Source organism: Nomascus leucogenys, chromosome 3, assembly GCF_006542625.1.
Source record: "Nomascus leucogenys isolate Asia chromosome 3, Asia_NLE_v1, whole genome shotgun sequence".
Classification (NCBI taxonomy): Eukaryota; Metazoa; Chordata; class Mammalia; order Primates; family Hylobatidae; genus Nomascus; species Nomascus leucogenys.
Window position 1 is genome coordinate 40,180,217 of NC_044383.1, and position 20,743 is coordinate 40,200,959.

Below are 20,743 nucleotides of genomic sequence, written 5' to 3' on the forward strand. Positions count from 1 at the left end.
GGAAGTGGGGGGCAGGGAAGGCAGTGTGCTCATTAGATTGGGGCTGCTTTTGGGCTGGAGTAAGAAGGAAGCAAATTGGAAAGATACAAAAGATGGCCTCTCGGCCAGGCACGGTGGCTCACGCTTGTAATCCCAGCACTTTGGGAGGCCGAGGCGGGCGGATCAGGAGTTCGAGACCAGCCTGGCCAACATGGTGAAACCCCGTCTCTACTAAAAATACAAAAATTAGCTGGGCGTGGTGGCAGGTGCCTGTAATCCCAGCTACTCAGGAGGCTGAGGCAGGAGAATCTCTTGAACCTGGGAAGCAGAGGCTGCAGTGAGCTGATATTGCACCACTACACTCCAGCCTGGATGACACAGTGAGACTCCACCTCAAAAAAAAAAAAACAAACCACAAAACCACAAAAAACAACAAAAATGATGGCCTCTCTAGTGGATTGAATAGTGGTCCTCTAAAATGCATGTCTATATGGAACCTCAGAATATGACCTTACTTGGAAACAGGGTCTTTGCAGATGTAATTAGTTAAGATAAAGTCACACTAAATTCAGTGACTGTTGTTCCTTGTTTGTTTGTTTTGTTTTTTGAGACAGAGGCTCTCTCTGATGCCCAGGCTGGAGTGCAGTGGCATAATCTCAGCTCACTGCAAACTCCGCCTTCCAGGTTCAAGCGATTCTCCTGCCTCAGCCTCCCAAGTAGCTGGGACCACAGGTACAAGCCACTACACCTGGCTAATTTTTTAATATTTTTAGTAGAAACTGGGCTTTGCCATGTTGACCAGGCTGGTCTTGAACTCCTGGCCTCAGGTGATCCACCCGCCTCAGCCTCCCAAAGTGCTGGGATTACAGGTGTGAGCCACCGAACCTGGCCCACTTGTTCTTAATGAGAAGACCGGAGGGCACAGAAGGAGAAAGGCCATGTGACCACAGAGGCAGAGACTGGAGTAATGCAGCCACAGGCAAGGCATGCTCAGGATTGTCGGGAGCCGCTGGCTAGGAAGAAACAGGAAGGATTTTTCCCTCGAAGCTTCAGAGAGAGAATGTCTCTGCCAACATCTTGATTTTGTACTTGTAAGGTCTGGAACTGTCAGGGAATACATTTTTTCCTTTTGTTTTCTTTCCTTTTCTTTCTTTTTCTTTCCTTTCTTTTTCTTTCCTTGCTCTGTCACCCAGGACAGAGTGCAAGGGCATGATCATGGCTCACTGCAGGCTCGACCTCCTGGGCTCAGATGGTCCTCCCATCTTAGCCTCCTGAATAGCTCAGACTACAGGTGTGCACCACCATGCCCGGCTAGTTTTTAAAATTTTTTGTAGAGATTGGGGGGTCTCCCTATGTTGCCCAGGCTGGTCTCAAACTCTTGGGCTCAAGCGATCCTCCTGCTTCGGCCTCCCAAAGTACTGGGATTAGAGGTGTGAGCCCCTGCGCCTAGCCAGAGAATACATTTCTATTGTTTTAAGTCACCCAGTTTGTGGGACTTCCTACGACAGCCTTCAGAAGCTAATACAACCAGCAGCTTCCTGTTCAGTGGGTGATTCCTGACTTGGTGTGGCCCTCTGTGGTTGTGAAAGAGTTGCTCTTTGTAGATCCACTTGGCTGTGGATCACATTCAGGCCTGGGTCTCACGAACAGGGCCTGCCAGCACAACTGCTAGCATTTCACTCATGACACAGCTTGCACATCAGGGTGTGTTTAACAGCGCCATAGGGGCCCCCTCATTCTTTGTGGAACCCGTAGCATTCTTTGGGGAGCCTGTACCATTGTTTAATCCTCTGCAGCTTCCTACCACATAAAGGGGAGGTTTCCTGCTTGAATATTCTTCTGCTGCAAGGCACAGAGGCTGGCTGTCACCATGGCTTAGGCTGGTTTCCTCTGACCCATCCCTTTAGCCTAAAGTCTGAATAGCAGAAGACGTTCTTTGTTATCTGCAGGCTGATTCTAGAGCATCCATTGAGAATGTAATGAGTACTTGTCCAGAGTCCAGCATTGCAAAGGGGTATGATTGACCCCGACTTTTTCTCCTGCTTACTGCCATAAACAATCACCAGCCTAAAATGTATAATTTATGGCAAGGAGGAAGTCCCACTTAGGCCCAGGATGGTGGAAGGAAGTTCGTCTTTGGAGGAACCCAACAGCTATCAGCCCCAGCCATTGCTCGGTCCAGGACAGGTTTGCAGAGGGGAAGCGCCTGGCCCCTTGTGCTTCCCCGAGGCTGGTGCCAAGGTTGGGAGGAGCACCCCTTCAGCCATCTGGGTGTCCTTTCCTGAGAGCTGTTCAGTAGTTTTTCCAAATGTGAAGGCACATTTGTGCCTGCGATCCTGTTCCCCTTCCCATTTATTTACTCATTCCACATTTATCAAGCACTTTCTATATACTTTATGTAAGGTGTTCTGTAAGGCACGGGGCAGATACAAAGAAGCAAAGGCAAGCTCCTTGCTTCTGAAATGCCTGGGAGTAGGGAAGCCTATGGGTTGACAAGCAGGTGCAAGACGATGTGGCAAGGACTAGAAAGAACAATGTGTGGTGGGTAGGAAAGAGTGGGACTAACTCCATCTGTAAGAGGTGGAGAGGGCATGTTGGAAGACAGTATGTTTCATCTGAAACTTAAGAAGGAGAGGAACTTACCTGGTAGAGAGTAGGATGAAGAAGATTCCAAGAGCTTGGATCCAGGTGCCCTAAGAGGGACAGCAGGTAAGCCCTTCTTTTGAAGTCTCTTCAAGAATAGGCAAGAGGAGGTCCAGATCATCTTGCAGAGGACAAAGATTCCTTATCTTTGACTTCCATGAGGTTTTCCCGGTAGCCTGAAAAAGATGTTGAGGTACTAGGAGTATAACATGTCCTTCACCTGCAGCCCGGTTTTAAACCCAGTTTTAAACCCAGTTTTAAACCAGAGAGGCAGCGTGAAAACTTGGTCCTGGTTTTAGCTCAGCTTCTAATAACTTAACCACGGGCAAGTTGCCTTAGCTTTCTGGACCTCAGTTTTTCTGTCTGTAAAATGGGGTGAAGGTAGGTTGGATCAAGGATCTCTAAGGTCCCTTCTAAGACAACATTCTGTGGGTCCATGGCTACTTGAAGGAAGTGTGAAGTGAGGATCTAGAGAGTGTTGAGTCAAAGGATCAGAGGACAGAGTAGGGAGTCACACTCAATGAGTAGGAGACAAAAACAGGGGCCCACAGAAGAACCCAAAAAAGTAGATCGGGGGAGGACAGCTGCAATGATCTAAAAATATGTATATGAGCACTGGTGTCCAAGGCTGTGGAAGATCCAATATGGAGATACAGAAAAGGGCAATGAGCTTGGCAAAGAGAGGTGATTGACCTTCGAAGAACAGAAGCCAGGCTAGGATGGGCGAAGCATGAATGAATGGATGATGAGGAGCAGGGCCCACCCTGGGCTAAATTGCAAAGCAGTGCATGTGGAGGTCCCCTCTTCCCTTGTGGCTGCCTCTTTCTCACTTTGGGACCCTGCCTGCTGTGCTGCCCACTGACTGCTCCAGCGCCCCATCCCCACGCCCCCCATAGCTGGTTCCAGGAAGTGTCCTGTGCTCCAGAAGAAGCCCCTTCCAATTGCAATGGTCTGAATGGTTGTGTCCCTCCGCAATTCACACATTGAAATCCTAACCCTGAAGGTGATGGTATTAGGCAGTGGGGCCTTTCGGGAGGTGATTAGGTCACAGGGCCAGAGCCCTCATGCATGGGATTAGTGCTGTGATCAAGATGGGTTCAAGGGAGCTCCTTTGCTTCTTCCATCATGGGAGGCAGAGAAGGCTCCAACTGCAAACGAAGAAGTGGGCCCTCACCAGACACTGAATCCGCTGGTGCCTTGATCTTGGACTTCCCCCACTCCAGAACCGTGAGAAATAGATTTCTGTTGTCTAAAAGCCACCCAGTTTGTGGTATTTTGTTATAGCAGCCCAAATAGGTGAAGACACCAACCAAAACTGATTACACAGCAAAACTAAAAAATAAACAGTCAATTTATTGGGTGCTTCTGTATGCCAGATACTGTGCTAAAGGCTTCACCTATAGATAATTACACCTTTACAGTAACCCTGTGGTAAATACTATTATTTTCCCCTCTTTACAAATGAAGAAACTGAAGCTTAGAGAAATTAAGAAACTTCCTCAGACTCACATAGTTCGAAAGTGGAGGGTGGGGAGTGGATTTGAGCCTAGGCCACATGGCTTCAGAGCCCAAGATTTCAAGAGCTATGCTACATAGTAATCTGATGAAACTCATTCATACCAGGATGTGAATGACTGACAGGTGACTGTCCAAGGAAATTAAATCTCTTTCATGATCTTGCATCGTAGAGAAGGAGTTTCAGAATCAAAAAGCAGGGTTCTAGACAGGGTGGCTTGTCTTCTAGGCTCTCTTAGATTATATTGTACAGATTACCAGAAGTTCTAACTCTTTGTGTATTAAGAAAAGAAAAGCTAAATTTTGTCAGCGAGTTTCAAAGAACTCGTGAATAAAAGAAAGGGGAGAGGTAGTAGGCAGAGTTGATTTTTGGTTTTTGGTTTTGTAGGGAGAGAAAGATCTGTGTCTACTTGAAGGCAGAGGAAAAGCTGCAATAGAGACAGAACCCCCGGAGGTACACAAGAGACAGGAGACATTTGGGGAGCCTGAAAATAATCAGGAGGTAGTAGGATCTGCAAATATTCAGGAGGTAGTAGGATCTAATGCATGGCAGAGGATTGAGATTTTCACTCTGCTGAGCAAGGTAAACCTTTTCCTGGGTGCAGAGGGAAGGTAGAGGGATAAAGGAGGGGACACGTATGTGTTAAAGTGACAAACCAGGAGGAGGAAGGAAGAGCAAGATGATCACCTTGGTGCTTGGCAAGAAAATGAGGAGAGTTTCTCTTCTGCCATGAGGGTGGAAAGAGCAGTTGTGAATTAGGAGGCTCAAGCAGGAAACAGACAGTGCAAATAGTTCATGAGCAGATCTGTAGAGAAAAGATCTGCAGTGGGAGGGATGGAGTTGAAGCTTGTCATCGCAAGACTGCAGTGTTCCGTGACGTTTCTTCCTTTCTCCATCCTAACACTAATGAGAACTCAGCAATCCCTGGCTGTGTCCGACAGTGCCATCTCCTCTCATTGTCCCTGTGATCTCTGCCATTCTCTTGGTCTCTTCGAAGGCAACCTGAGCAAGAGCCCCCATGTACTGTGAACACATTTTCCTAAAGAATTTTTCCAGGTCACAAGAAGTCCCAAGTCAGTGTCACCAAGAGGATCTCCTTCACCTGCCACTTTAGGAACACTTAAAACATAATGGCGGACAAAACTGTGTCCTGGAAACCTGAGCCTTTGGACGTTTACAGGATAAGGGCTATCCCTCATTGGGTTTCTTTCTGATATTTTAGGAGATGGGGAAGAAGATGAAGGTGATGAAGACCGGTTGGACAATGCAGTCAGGGGCCCTGGGCCCAAGGGGGCAGTTGGGACGGTGTCGGAAGCTCAGCTTGCTCGGAGGCTCACCAAAGTAAAGAACAGCCGGCGGATGCTGTCCAATAAGCCACAGGACTTCCAGGTAGGAACGGCCTGGTGTTCTGCTTCTTTGTTTAATCTTTATATTGCCCATCTTCTGGCAATTGCAGTGATGTTTCAGTGGACCTATTCCAATGGACAATGGCTCAACCAGTAAAGAGAGATGTCAGTGTATAAACCCAGTAAGAAAAGCTCTCCATCTTTCTTCTGCAGGCACAAGTGGGTTTAGTCTAGCCAGCTGACGGTCTCCAGAGAAATAAAACTATAATTCTCCTTCCCTTTGGCAGAAGGAAAGAGCTAATCAAAGAATAGAAGTACAAATACTGTTTTTTGCAGCTCTGGGCCCTGTCTTAGATTTGGGAGGCAGCTATGGAGTTAGTTCATCACTAGGCTCACAGCAAGACCAGGTGCATGACTAGCGTCTGAGTAGTGACCTCCACCTGCCCTGCCCTTTCCCAGGCCGGCTTTGAACGATTTCATCCCTACAGCTGTTCTTGGTCTCTATAACCCATCCCCAGTTCCCATCTTGGGAATGACCCTAGGCGGCTCCACCCAATTGGTAGCACCTGGTATACCACAACGCTGCCCCGGCCTGGTGTTAGCAATCCTAATAGGTGAAGGAAATGAGGCAACAGCTGAGGAGCCTGAGGATCCCACGTGCTGGGAAAGGTTGGGTAACCATCCGCCTTCTGTGCTGCAGATCCGCGTCCGAGTGATTGAGGGCCGACAGTTAAGTGGCAACAACATAAGGCCTGTGGTCAAAGTTCACGTCTGTGGCCAGACGCACCGAACAAGAATCAAGAGAGGAAACAACCCTTTTTTTGACGAGGTAAAGGGGTTGAGAGGGCATGTTTCTGCTCATGAGTCCCACGGGGGAGGGAAACACGGGAGCAGCTTCACTAGCGAAGACACCGCTGAGTTCCAAGTAGAGAACACAGGAACAAAACTAGGTGTGACCATGTGAACACATGGCAGGGTCTTGGAAAAAGCCCTGGAGTTTAAGCTTCATGGTAAACCCACTTCTGCATGTTGGAAAAGGAGAAATAGGTAAGTAACAAACACAGCTTTTTTTTTTTTTTTTTTTTTTTTGAGATGGAGTTTCGCTCTTGTTGCCCAGGCTGGAGTGCAGTGGCGTGATCTCGGCTCACTGCAACCTCCACCTCCGGGGTTCAAGTGATTCTTCTGCCTCAGCCTCCCGAGTAGCTGGGATTACAGGCATGCACCACCACACCCAGCTAATTTTGTATTTTCAGTAGAGACGAGGTTTCACTATTTTGGTCAGTCTGTTCTCGAACTCCTGAACTCAAGTGATCCACCCGCCAACAAAGTGCTGGGATTAGAGGCATGAGCCACCGTGCCCAGCCAGCATTTATTTAAATAAAATTGTTCACTTGGGACAATCTAAAAGATATCTAGCTTTTAGATATCTAAAAGCTAAATGATGTGAAGATCCAAGGCTAAGCAGGTATGGGGGTACACACCTGTAATCCCAACACTCAAGAGGCTGAGACGGGAGGAGTGCTTGAGCCCAGATGTTCAAGACCAGCCTGGGCAATATAGTGAGACGCCTTTAAAAAAAAAATTACCTGGTCACCTCTGTTGGTGGTTCTCAGAGATGCTGTTGCCTTTCTGGTGTTTTTGTGACAACTTCTTGATGATCCCTTCCTGATGGATCCCTTCGACTCTTATGAGAGAGGACGTGATGTCTCCTAAATCTACCTTCACTTATTCTAATTAGCAGGGTGTCTCTGAGGGACAACTCTCTGTGGCTAATCCAGTTTTTTAGAGGTGTCAAAACGTACTTGGCTGCAAAAATAATATATGTTAAAGGAAAGCAGTTATTAGCACACAGGGGCTTTGTTTTGTCCCCCATACTGATAAGTTGTTTTTTTTTTTTGAGATGGAGTCTTGCTCTGTCGCCCAGGCTAAAGTGCAGTGGCACGATCTTGGCTCACTGCAAGCTCTGCCTCCTGGGTTCACGCCATTCACCTGCCTCAGCCTCCTGAGTAGCTGGGACTACAGGTGCCTGCTACCACACCCAGCTAATTTTTTTTTTTTTTTTTTTTTTGTATTTTTAGTAGAGATGGGGTTTCACCATATTGGCCAGGATGGTCTCTATCTCTTGACCTCGTGATCCACCGCCTCGGCCTCCCAAACTGCTGGGATTACAGGCGTGAGCCACCGCGCCTGGCCTTTTTTTTTTTTTTTTTTTAAGACAGAGTCTCGCTCTGTTGCCAAGGCTGGAGTGTGGTGGTGTAATCTCAGCTCACTGCAACCTCCACCTCCCAGGCTGAAGCAATCCTCTCACCTCAGCCTCCCAAGTAGCTGAGACTACAGGCACACACCACCACACTCAGCTAATATTTGTATTTTTAGTAGAGATGGGGTTTTGCCATGTTGCCCAGGCTGGTCTCAAACTCCTGGCCTCAGGTGTTCCGCCTACCTTGGCCTCCCAAAGTGCTGGGATTACAGATGTGAGCCACCGTGCCCTGCCTCCCATACTGAGAATTTAGCCTGTTCTATTGCCCTCTTTTTATAACACTCCTCAAAAATACATGACACCTTGACAATCATCTCAAATGCCACAAAACTCCATGACTGGGCTGTGGGGAGAAATGATATATTTAGGGAACTTTTCAGAGTCTTGGCCAACTGTGCTGAGGAGACACATTTCTGGGATTCCTCAGGCCTATGTCTCCTGCTCTCCGGCACAGGCCTGTCTTATCACACTTCCTCTTCATTCCCTACAGCTTCTAATCGCAGCCCTGGTGTTTGTCCTTTTTTTTTTTTTTCCTACTTCTTTATTCAGAAAAGAAATGGTTTCTTCCATACCGCGTTTCTATTTCTTCCCCTTTGTTCAAAGTGGCTTCCAGCTCTGCGGAAGGCCTCATTTTCTTCTCACCTCTAACCTCTCCCCTTCAAAGGAATCGCAGACGACAGCAGGCAGCCAAGTACGGTAGTATACACGTTCTCACGAGAGGTAGGGGCTGCACAGAGATGGGGCACCGGAAATGGACTTCAGGGAAGGCAGAGAGATTCACGTTGGAGGGCAAGACTGGATGGGGAGGGGAGGAGGCAAGATGCTGGATTACTTGGGCCTAACGCATAAACCCCGTCTATGCATTGATAATGCAGGCTTCCTGTTGACTCAGCTACATTCCCAGGAGCCCAGCAAACATCTCCACCTTCCTCAGAATTTTCCCATTTTCATGAGTTTGAGGGGTATTAGATCTCTTGGCAAAAGAGAAGACCAGTACATTAATCAATAAAAAAATTTTACAGGATAGGAGAAACAAAAGTAAGATGATAAAAACAAATATATATATCTTACTTTTATCATCTTACTTTTGTTTATATATACATAAAAGAGGTTTACTAAAAAAATTTTAGTACTTTTGTTTATATATATATATATATATATATATGAGGTTTACTAAAAAAATTTCTAGCCTGGCCAGGCGTGGTAGCTCACGCCTGTAATACCAGCACTTTGGGAGGCCAAGGTGGGTAGATCATCAATCAGGAGTTCAAGACGAGCCTGGACAACATGGTGAAACCCCGTCTCTACTAAAAATACAAACAATTAGCCGGGTGTGGTGGTGCACACCTGTAGTCCCAGCTACTCAGGAGGCTGAGGTAGGAGAATTGCTTGAACCTGGGAGGTGGAGGTTGCAGTGAGCCAAGATCGGGCCACTGCACTCCAGCCTGGGTGACAGAGCGAGAGTGTCTCACAACAAAAAATTAGCCTGGCATGGTGATGGGTGGCTATAATCCCAGCTACTCGGGAGGTTGAGGCAAGGGAATTGCTTAAAACCTAGAGGCGGAGGTTACAGTGAGCCAAGATCATGCCACTGCACTCCAGCCTGGGCAACAGAGCGAGATTCTGTAAAAAAAAAAAAAAAAAAAAAAAAAAAAAAAAAAATCCTAGCCTGTATGTATCTTTTTAACCAAGTAATACTAAATTTGTTATCACCAATAATAGGAACAAAATGATGTGGTGTCCTCATGTGATAGAATGGAAGTAATCAACATCACCTGTGTCAAGTCTTGTCAAATGGCCAATTTGCATCCGACAGTGAGGAAACATTCACACAAATCTAGACTGTGGGATATTCTATAAAAAAAGGGCATGGTGGCTCACACCTGTAATCCCAGTACTTTGGGAGGCCAAGGCAGAAGGATCACTTGAGGCCAGTAGTTCAAGACCAGCCCAAGCAACATAGTGAAACTTCATCTCTATTTAAAGAAGAACAAAAAGCAAGGAAAAACACAAGAAACAAAAAAGGAAATAGCACTGTTCTATATTTTTATATAGCTTCCTTTTGGAAGCTGAAGAGACTCAAAAACCAAATGCAATGAATGATTCTTGCATAGATCCTAGATTTCTTTGAAAAGCTAAAGTTTTTTTGTAGGGATGATTGGAGAAATTTGAAAATTGACTCTGTTAGATGTTAAATTTCTTGGTTATGATAATGGTGTTGCAATTATATAGGAAGATGTCCTTGCTCTTAGGAGATGCATGTAAATGTATTTTGAAGGGGTGAAGTGTCATGATATCTAGAGCTTTCTTGCAAATAGTTCAGTTTAAAAAAGAGAAAGGTAAAGCAAATGTCCAAAAATGGAACAATTGGTGAACATAGGTGAAAGGTGGTATTTATTTTACCATTCTTTCAGCTGTCCTGTAGATTAGAAATACTCCTGAGTAAAAAGTTGGAGGAAAAAGTCTCAGTTGGAATAAGTGTTCAATCTTTTAGGATTAACATTTATTAGCCTAACATGGTTAAACCTCCTATATACCTAATATTCATATCCCAAGAATCAACCTTCTTAAAATTAGCTTTTACAGTGTGGTCAATATTGACTTTGCTGGGGCACTAACTTAATCTAACGGGCAAAATTGTCTTGAAAGGTGCTTTCTTGGAGTAAAATTAGAGTCACTAGACACTAATAGAGCTAAAGATATTAGAGAAATTTAAAACACACTCCAGGTCATGCCAGCTCGAAGCGCTCATTTTGGTAAGCATTCCAACATGAAGTCACCTTGGATCTTTTTCCCCATTTTTTTTGAGATGGCCTCTCACTATATTGCCCTCTCACAATATTGCCCTGGCTGGTATTAAACTCCTGGGCTTAGGCACTCCTCCCATCTCAGCCTCCTGAGTGTTGGGATTACAGGGGTGTACCCCGATACCTGCTTAGCATTGGATCTTTACATCATTTAGCTTTTAGATACCTAGTCCCACCTGAACAATTTTATTTAGTTAAGTAAATGCTGTATTTGTTACTTACCCCTTTCTCCTTTTTCCAACATGAAGAAGTGGGTTTACCATGAAGCTTAAACTTCAGGGCTTAAACTCCAGGCCTTGCCATGTGTTCACATGGTCAAACCTAATTTTGAATTTGTGTTTTGTATTTTTTAGGAGGGCCCCCAAAATTATAGCATCAGATCCCCCTAACCCGAATCCCCTGTTAACATTTAAACATCTGCTCTATTGTTTTGGCAGTTGTTTTTCTACAATGTCAACATGACCCCTTCTGAATTGATGGATGAGATCATCAGCATCCGGGTAAGGGTCAGCAAGTAGGAAGGTACTGCTCACACACTGCCAGGCAAAGCCAATCATTTCTTCACTACTCTTCTTTCTTCCAGGTTTATAACTCTCACTCTCTGCGGGCAGATTGTCTGATGGGGGAATTTAAGGTGAGTGACAACAGTCTGCTTCATTCAACTTACAGAAAAATGAGAACTTTCATAACAGAAATCTGATTCCTGTGTACCCATCTTGGTGGCATCTTGGGAATGTGTAAGGGTTCAGCATGATGACGCTTGCTGAAGGCTGCTTGGGGCTTGTCTATTTCCAAAGAATAACAGTAAACAGAGCTCTCAAAGCAAGATGCCCTGAAGCTGCCATATCAGGGCCCTTCCCAGGGTTGTATCTCTGGATGGAAGCAAATCCACTGCCACAAAGGGAAGGGGTGTTGACCATGGCAAGAAGTCCACCATCCACCTCCACTTACTGGGGGCCCCAGAGCTCCATCTGCAAAGCCAATTATGATAAATTCAGAGTGTGAAAGGAAAGCCAAACAAGGCAAGATGTTCAAGGTGCTTCTAAGTAACTCTCACTAGAATGAAAGGACAAATACTTGGTTGGCTTCTTCCCAGCAATTCTACATGGAATGGGCTGCCTCTCCAAGAAAGGAGCACCAGTCACTAGAAGTCCTAGAGGATGATCTTGGTCAGGCAGACCTGTGTTCATACCCTGTCTGCCACCAAGTAGCCACATGTCCCAGAGGAACTCAATCTCTCTGATCCTTAGTTTCTTCATCTGTAAAATGGGGTCATTGAGAAAATTAAATGAGATAGTATGTGTAAAGCACCTAGCACAGCACCTGGCACATTGAAGTGCCCAATCAATGGTTATATTAATAGTAGCATTAGCTGGAGGAGGAGGAGGAGAAGGAGGAGGAGGAGGAGAATTGGACAGGAAATTGGGCCAGGTGAATTTCTGTAGGATGACCAGTGGTCCCACTTTGCCTGGGACTTCAGTGGTAAAACTGAGGATAACCCAGGCAAACTGGGTCATATTGGTCACTCTGCTTCCGTGGTCCCTTCCAGCCCTAAGACTAGCTCATTCATTCAATAGTGACTTACTGAGGGTCTTCCATGTGCCACACATCAGACAAGGCACTGAGGATACAGAGAGGATAAGATGGAAATGTTGGGTCTCAAGGAAATTTAAGTGTAATCAAGACATGATATTTAAATATAATAATGATGGCTTCTTTAAAGTGACTAGACTGATTTTAAAATCTACTTAGACTACTTTTGATTGTTTTCCCAGATTGATGTTGGATTTGTTTATGATGAACCTGGTAAGTAATGTTCTCCCCATCTATATGAAGTCTTAAATTCATTCCTTCTAACTCTGAAGATGATTCTAAGAATCAAGACAATTTGGGGGGATCAAAGAATTAAAGTCAAAGGAATTTTTTAAAAAATATTTTCTTAATGAGGGAGAGGAGAGGATGCTTAGTGGGAATAAATAACAGTAGCTTAGAACAAATGTCTAATTTTTTATCTTAACATTAAAAATGGATGATTTTTATGTTTTGTGAAGATATTTTGATCTTATCAAAATTAAATTATAAAACTAGTTGGTACAACTTAGTCTTGTTTGAGTTACACAAGGACAGAATGGTGGGGGTGGGGTGTAGGGAGAGTACAAAACAAGATGTGAAAGTGGACACTCATCTGGGGAATTTGGTGTGTCATGAAGAGGCTTCCAAGAAAATGCAGCTTATCTTATGGCAGAGGAATCACAGACTTATCAGTACCTTTTTAGCATGTCCATTTCCTTTTACTCCTTCTCTATTTCAGGCCATGCTGTCATGAGAAAGTGGCTTCTTCTCAATGACCCAGAAGACACCAGCTCAGGTTCTAAAGGTTATATGAAAGTCAGCATGTTTGTCCTGGGAACCGGAGATGAGCCTCCTGTGAGTCCCTACATTCTCTACTTTCTACACTTCTCATTAAAAAAGAAGGCCAAGAGTTAAGCATGTGGGCATGGGTAATTGTGAAATGGAGCACAGCTTCCCGTCAGTACCCTCTGATTCCCCCTATTCTTCAGAAGCTGTTCTTTTCTTCATCACAGTTATTGTTCTAGCCACTTAGACTCCTATCCGATGTCTATGAGTGAGCGTTTAATTGAGAATCGATGAGTGTGTTTTTACAACGTCCTTGCATCATTAGAAAGACTGCTTTTATCTAGAAAGCATGACTTACTTGCAGAATAAGGCATTGGTACCTAAATAGTGATTATTCCAGGAAACTGGGTGGCAAACTGCAGAATATAAGTGGCCAGAGAGAAGTTGAAGGGACATCAGGAACGCGCGCGCGCACGCGCACACACACACACACACACACACACACACACACACACAGAGGCACACACGCTCTTAGTATTTGGTGCTCATAAAATGACAGAATGATACAAAAACATATGAGCGTTGATTTTGTGGAGTAGTTTTGAGGTTGAAGGAAAACTGGTGGCTGATGGCAGGCTGAACTCTTAAGCCCCAAACACAGGAAATCCTAATGGAAACGATTCTAAATGGTTTCATTTTATAAGCATTAATTTGGCTTTTTCCAAGTGCTGCTTTTCTGTATGTATACTTTAAATCATGTGCCCCTAATAGCCTGAGAGACGAGATCGTGATAATGACAGTGATGATGTGGAGAGTAATTTGTTACTCCCTGCTGGCATCGCCCTCCGGTGGGTGACCTTCTTGCTGAAAATCTACCGAGCAGAGGACATCCCCCAGAGTATGTACTGATTTAATTTTACCCCAGAATTGTCGGTTATCTGCGTGATGAGATGTGTTAAAAATCAAACTCTAATAGTGATTGCTGTCCCTATCATATATTTTTCTTCTGAAAGGGCTTCATGGGCTTATTTTCATTCCTTCTGGCCCCGTTGAAAGCTACTTGAGCAGGCTCATGGCACAGCCAGTTGGTTGCTGATCGTGTTCCTTGTTGAGTACCTGCATTTGGCCCATTTGACTCTCTCTCTTGCTATTCTATATCTTCTCTTTATTCTAGAGGATGCTAAAGAGATATGAGCAGTCAGCACTTCCAACCCCTTTTATCCCAAATGAAAATGTGAACTGTTATTATCAAATCAAGGTGTTTGCTATCCAGCTATTAAATAAAAATAGCAGAAATTAGCAGGGCGTGGTGGCGGGTGCCTGTAATCCCAGCTACCTGGGAGGCTGAGGCATGAGAATCACTTGAATCCAGGAGGTGGAGGCTGCCGTGAGCCATGCCACTGCACTCCAGCTTGAGCAACAGAGTGAGACTCCATCTCAAAAAAAAAAAAAAAAAAATGCTGAGCAAAGGGTAATAATGTCCCAATGACTAGAAGTCTGCCACTATTGTATTATGAAATATATTCAGCAAGAGACTGGTTGCATTTAAGGGATCGCTTCTAGTGATTCCCTTTATGGGAACTAGTCTGGTTATCCCTCTGTCACTGCTGATGGCCCAGCATCCTATTTGCCTTGCTGGGCCTGTCTGGTTCCTGCTGGGCTCTGGTACATGGGACCCTTCTCCAAGTCCCCAGGAGAGGCTGCACCCACTGTACAGACCATGGGTCTCTTCAGGATTTGCTGCTTTTCTTGGGAATCCTTTTCCTTTTTTAAGATCCTTTGGTCTTAAAAGATGGTATTGTAGGGCCTCCCCATACCCACCTTTCTCTCAAAAATGTGTCAAATGGGCCGAATGCAGTGGGTCATGCCTATAATCCCAGCACTTTGGAAGGCCAAGGTAGAAGGATTGCTTGAGGCCAAAAGTTCAAGACCAGCCTGGGCAACATAGCAAGACCTCTGTCTCTATTTTTTTTTAAAAAAAAAAGAGGAAAGAAATACATAAAGTAAATAAATTAAAATCCTGATCTCTATTTGCTTTTTAGCTTAACCAACTATAGATTGTAGTTGATTAAATATGTCATTTGTGATTATGCCAAATTTTCTTGAATTTCTCTGAAAAAGACTAGGACTATATCATTTTGACCTAGAGCACCTTTCTCCCGATCGAAAGCAGGCCTGAGTTTGAGAATCATCTTTTACTCTCACTGAATGAACTTTATTGTATTTTTTTCCTCCATAAAAGATCAAGTTTTTTTGTTGTTGTTGTTGTTTTTGAGATAGAGCCTCACTCTGTCACCCAGTATATGGAGGCTGGCATATACTGGCTAGATCTTGGCTAACTGCAAGATTCAAGTGATTCTCGTGCCTCAGCCTCCCAAGTGGCTTGGATTACAGGCATGTGCCACCACACCTGGCTAATTTTTTGTTTGTTTGTTTGTTTTGAGATGGAGTCTTGCTCTGTCACCAGGCTGGACTGCAGTGGTGTGATCTTGGCTCACTGCAATCTCCACCTCCCAGGTTCAAGCAATTCTCCTGCCTCAGCCTCCCGAGTAGCTGGGATTACAGGCATGTGCCACCACACTCAGCTAATTTTTGTATTTTCAATAGAGAAGGGGTTTCACCATGTTGGCCAGGATGGCCTCGATCTTCTGACCTCGTGATCCACCGACCTTGGCCTCTCAAAGTGCTGGGATTACAGGCATGAGCCACTGCACCTAGCCTGTTGCAACTATTTTGATGTATAAGAGGACTTTTAAAATTTTGCTAAATTTCTGAGAATTGAATTTAATTTCTGCTGTATAACTATTACCTTCCAGTGGATGATGCCTTCTCACAGACAGTAAAGGAAATATTTGGAGGCAATGCAGATAAGAAAAATCTCGTGGATCCTTTTGTAGAAGTTTCCTTTGCTGGAAAAAAGGTTTGTACATGATCTAAATGCAGATGCTGCTAGGAATAAATATTTAAAACTACTGTGCTTTCCTTGGAGTGAATTCCTGCTTACTCTTTGTTAAAATAGCCCCCTGATGAGCCGGGCACTCTGCAGGAACACAGATTATCTGAGTCTGAACACGCCAGACTTCTCCGCAGGTTTATTTTGGAGTGGAAAGTATGCAGAACACAAATTAGAAAATTCAGTCTTTTGAGAGATTAAAATAGGGAAAGCTACCACTGAATTTCTGGAATTGCTTTTCAGGTCCAAACGTTATCTTAACCTTAGGCAAGCTTTCTGGCCAGCCACACCCATCCCTGGTAAATGTTGTAGGACAGAGACCCCCCCCCAGTGCCCTGTTGCCCCTTCCTGTCATGTTTCTCACCTTCCATGCCCCAGTAAACTGTTGAAACCAGAGAATGGGTCAGGGAAGCCCCATCCCACTCCCCTGAAAAAATCTGAGAGACTCTTGGTGTAGCGACAGCTATAACCACCACTTTTACCTACAGAGATGGTCAAAGATTGGAGAGTTGAGAGTTGGGTGAGATTCTACAGTAGAATAATAGCACATCATAGACAGTTATAGACAAAAAGAACTAGCATCTTTTATGTGTTCGAAACATATAATTATGAAAGCAAGATTTGGCAAACCACATACACATATACATATGACTGGTGCTTTTTTCTAAAAGATTCAGTGGGTGTGGTGGAAAAGCCTTCAGCTCTGGAGCAAAATGAGGCCCGAATTAAATTCAGGCTTTACCCCACTTCATAGGCAGGCAAATCGCTTACCCTCTGAGTTTCCATTTCCTGAACTATAAAGGGAGATCATAATAATCACACAGGATTGTTGAGAGGTTTGACTCATTCAAAACGTCATTAAGTACCAGATTCTGTCCCATGTGCTGGGATATAGAAACGAACACATGGGAATAGAAGAGACAGACAATAAACAAGCAAACAAGAAACTGAATAATTTTAAATGGTGCCCAGTACTACAAAGAAAAGCAGGGACAAGAAGTGATTGGTGCAGGGGAGGAGTGTTTATCCAGGTTATCAGGTGAGACTCCTGATGCAGAGATCAGGGGAGGGAGGCATCCAGGCAGGAAGAAGGGTGATGGAAGGGCCCCAAGGAGGAAAATGTTAGCAGGGAAGGCCTGCCCATGTGGCTGCAGTGGAGCCAGCAAGGGGGGAAAACTGGGAGGTCAGCGAGAAGTAGGGTTGGGACAGTAGGGCTTCATCAGCCCAGGGAAGGATTGGGGCTTTATTTGAAGTGTACTTTGAGGGCCCCCTGAAGATGTTACACAGAAGTGACATGAAAGTCAGGAGGCAAGAGAGGGTGTGGAGTTCAGATAGGAGACAACCGCAGGCATCCTGGGGAGAAACGTTTCAGGATTGGCTTGAAGACATTCCAGGATCTGCTTAGAGATGGAAGTGTCAGGGTGTGGCTGATTCTGGTTCTGAGCCTGACCACCTGAATAAAGAGTGATGGATAAGACTGGAACAAGAGCCAGTTTGGGGTAGGGGACAGGGAGGCTGGCGGGCAGGGTCAAAAGATCTGTCTGGATGTGTTAATGGTAGATGCTTCCCAAACGGTATATAACAAATGCTCTATCAACCTTATCTCTTGCTTTGGTACATTAATCTAATGTTAGAAGTCTGACAATTGAAAACTAATGAAAAAATGGTTAAAAACAAGCTCCTGGTGCATCGAAACAGCAACAATTAGTATTAAACCCATGTCATATTTTATAAATCATCAAGAAAAATAAAGTTTAACCAGGTTCCTAAGTATATAAGTAAACTGCTAAAGTCATAATCTAGTATGCATAGATTGTAAACTTTTAGAAATTAGAAACTCGAAAACCTACACTTTTGCTTTGGTGATTTTGCAGGTTTGTACAAACATAATTGAGAAAAATGCAAACCCAGAGTGGAATCAGGTCGTCAATCTTCAGATCAAGGTTTGACTTTCTTTTCTTTCAGAAAAAGAATACTTATTTAATAATTACTAAATCATCAATAAATAACTACTTTTTTCTGTTTCATTTCTTGTAGTTTCCTTCAGTGTGTGAAAAAATAAAACTAACAATATATGACTGGTGAGTTGAAAATAGATATGTGTCTAATTCAACATAAAATAAACATTGGATATTGTGAAACATTACTCTGGACTCTGGATGGTCAAACCCTTTCTGGTATTTTGCTTTCCTTCCAGAGGAAAGGTTAAGTTGCTCCTGGAACTGGGTGTTTTCTTAAAACAAAATTTAATTATAGTGTTACTACAAAAAAAGCTTCAATTATTTCGGTTCAACTGCTCATAAACAAAAGAAGGGGAACATGCTGAAAATGCCCCAAGATAAGAAATCAGGGATTTAAGTATCATTAGGCTGTCCATAATAGACTTCAGAAATACAGTCAAGCATTTCTTGGGAAGAATCACCAAAACATCTGGAGAGCAATTCATTGTTATTGTTAAAAAAGAAAATGGTAAAACTACCTCAATGAAGGCAAGGAAAAGTCCTTGAAATGTTCTGATGGAACTTTTACTAGACCAGCCTCCTAGCACTGATTGGCCATAACAAGACCATTCTTGGAATGTTCTAGTTAGATGTAGCATTCAGCAGGTAACTTTAGCTCCCTGAGAGTGGAAACATGACAAGTATCATTACCATTGTCATGATCATCACGATCATAATTATGTAATGTGCCTATAATTGATTAATTCATTTTATGACAATGGTATTGTAGCCATGGGCACATCCCTTGGCCTCTCTGTGCAATTGCAATTTCATAACTTCAGAATAAATTACCTCACTAGATCAGTGTTTCTAAAGGGTGTCTGGAGGACCATCTGTATCAGAATCAATTGGGATATACTTATAAATGCAAACTCTTTGTCCTCACTCTAGGCTTATTGAATTAAAAATGTGGGCAGGAGATGAGGGTGAGAAGTCTCCAGCTGATTACTAAGTACAATTAAGTTTGAGGCCCACTGAACATGATTATTTCTGAAGTCTGGGGTATTTTCCAGCTCTAACTTTTTTTTAATTGTTGAAATGAAGGCATATATTCATAGGTGGAGCCCTTAACCTATTTTTTTTTTTTTACACAGGGACCGTCTTACTAAAAATGATGTAGTTGGAACAACGTATCTACACCTCTCTAAAATTGCTGCCTCTGGTGGGGAAGTGGAAGGTAAGTCACTCAACAGATCTAGAACAAGACTGGATACAGAACTTCTGGAGAAAAAAATAAACTGGGGTAGCCACCTCGCAGTAGGTTTGGTTTCTTAGAAGCCAAATGTGATGAACCTAGTGAACCATTTCAATGATGTTTTGGTGATGGCCTGCAAAACAATTAATAATTGAAGTATATTAGTAAACTGCTAAAGTCATAATCTAGTATGCATATATTGTAAACTTTTAGAAAATAATGAAATTTACAGTTTGAAGATTTTCAGCTTTCTTGCGCCCATCCAAAACTTCTTTCCCAATAGCGGTTTTATGAAATTTTTGTGTCAATACAGAGAGCTAGCACCTTATTTTTTAGAGTGGCCTTGACCCAAGTCCACCCAAATATAAAATAATACTCCCTTCTCAACTGAATCTCTTGGCAGGAACAGTAAGGTCGGATGCCAATGAACCATGTAATCCTCATTCCCTAAGATAATGTGTATTTGGTCTTCATTTTCACAAGCATTGATAGCCAACACATTGTTCTTTCTGTTGTTTTCCAAACAATTTTCTTGAGAACTACTTGCCTATACCTGGCATTATGGTTTTGTGCATATGCCAGAAATTGTAACAGGGAATGAAGGAAAGCAGTTAAGATGATAAGAGAAAAAATTAATATTAACACAGTAATACCAGCAGCTTATTTATTTTTTGAGACGGAGTCTCGCTCTGTCACCCAGGCTGGAGTGTGGTGGCACGATCTCAGCTCACTGCAACCTCTGCCTCCCAGGTTCAAGCAATTCTCCTGCCTCAGCCTCCTGAGTAGCTGGGACTACAGGCCCCTGCCACCACGCCCAGCTAATTTTTGTATTTTTAGTAGAGACAGAGTTTTACCGTGTTGGCCAGGATGGTCTCCATCTCCTGACCTCGTGATCCACCCGCCTCGGCCTCCCAAAGTGCTGGGATTACAGGCGTGAGCCACTGTGCCCGGCCCAGCAGCTTATTTTTTGTGACCAAAACAAAAATTATTGTAATTGCCAATAGATTAAATATATTGAGAGATTAAACACATGAAACAAAGTGAGAGACTTTGAGACAAAATTTTATCTTGGGGAACTCAAGGTTCCTCTCATCCTTATCTTGTTTAAGGTCTTTTTATAGGTTTTGAAAAAACATTGTTAATTCAAGCAATGGATAACATAAATAAGAACCTGATTATTATATATATATATAAAATACTATATATACATGCATATATATATATACACTGTATATATATGTATATATAGTATTAGATATTAGAGAGAAGGTAAAGAAGATATTAGAGATACGGTGAAGAACATACAGATTTCCTCTCTCCAGAAGCGAAAAAAAGGCAATCAGAAGACAAGGTGGTGACCAAAGGAGATATAGTACAACTATAAAGGTACATGGCTGGGCACAGTGGCTCATGCCTGTAATCCCAGCACTTTGGGAGGCCGATGGGGGGTGGATCCTTTGAGGTCAGGAGTTCGAGACCAGGCTGGCCAACATGGTGAAACTCCATCTCTACTAAAAATACAAAAATTAGCCAGGCGTGGTGGCGGGGGCCTGTAATCCCAGTTATTCAGGAGGCTGAGGCAGGAGAATCACTTGAACCCGGGAGGTGGAGGTTGCAGTGAGCCGAGATTGCACCATTGCACTCCAGCCTGGGTAACAGAGCAAGACTCCATCTCGAATGAATGAA

General features: G+C 43.7%; 1 protein-coding gene across 2 annotated transcripts in view; it reads left to right on the plus strand.

The window, feature by feature from the left end:
* Positions 1–20,743, plus strand: part of MYOF (myoferlin) — a 174,608-nt gene that overhangs the window by 66,267 nt on the left and 87,598 nt on the right. For both annotated transcript variants that reach the window (XM_030809247.1, XM_030809248.1), the window contains exons 6-16: positions 5,361–5,527; positions 6,185–6,313; positions 10,989–11,051; positions 11,135–11,185; positions 12,327–12,357; positions 12,863–12,978; positions 13,681–13,807; positions 15,726–15,829; positions 17,737–17,805; positions 17,900–17,943; positions 18,957–19,039. In XM_030809247.1, the coding sequence (XP_030665107.1) occupies positions 5,361–5,527; positions 6,185–6,313; positions 10,989–11,051; positions 11,135–11,185; positions 12,327–12,357; positions 12,863–12,978; positions 13,681–13,807; positions 15,726–15,829; positions 17,737–17,805; positions 17,900–17,943; positions 18,957–19,039 (984 nt within the window). The remainder of the gene's footprint in view (positions 1–5,360; positions 5,528–6,184; positions 6,314–10,988; positions 11,052–11,134; positions 11,186–12,326; positions 12,358–12,862; positions 12,979–13,680; positions 13,808–15,725; positions 15,830–17,736; positions 17,806–17,899; positions 17,944–18,956; positions 19,040–20,743) is intronic.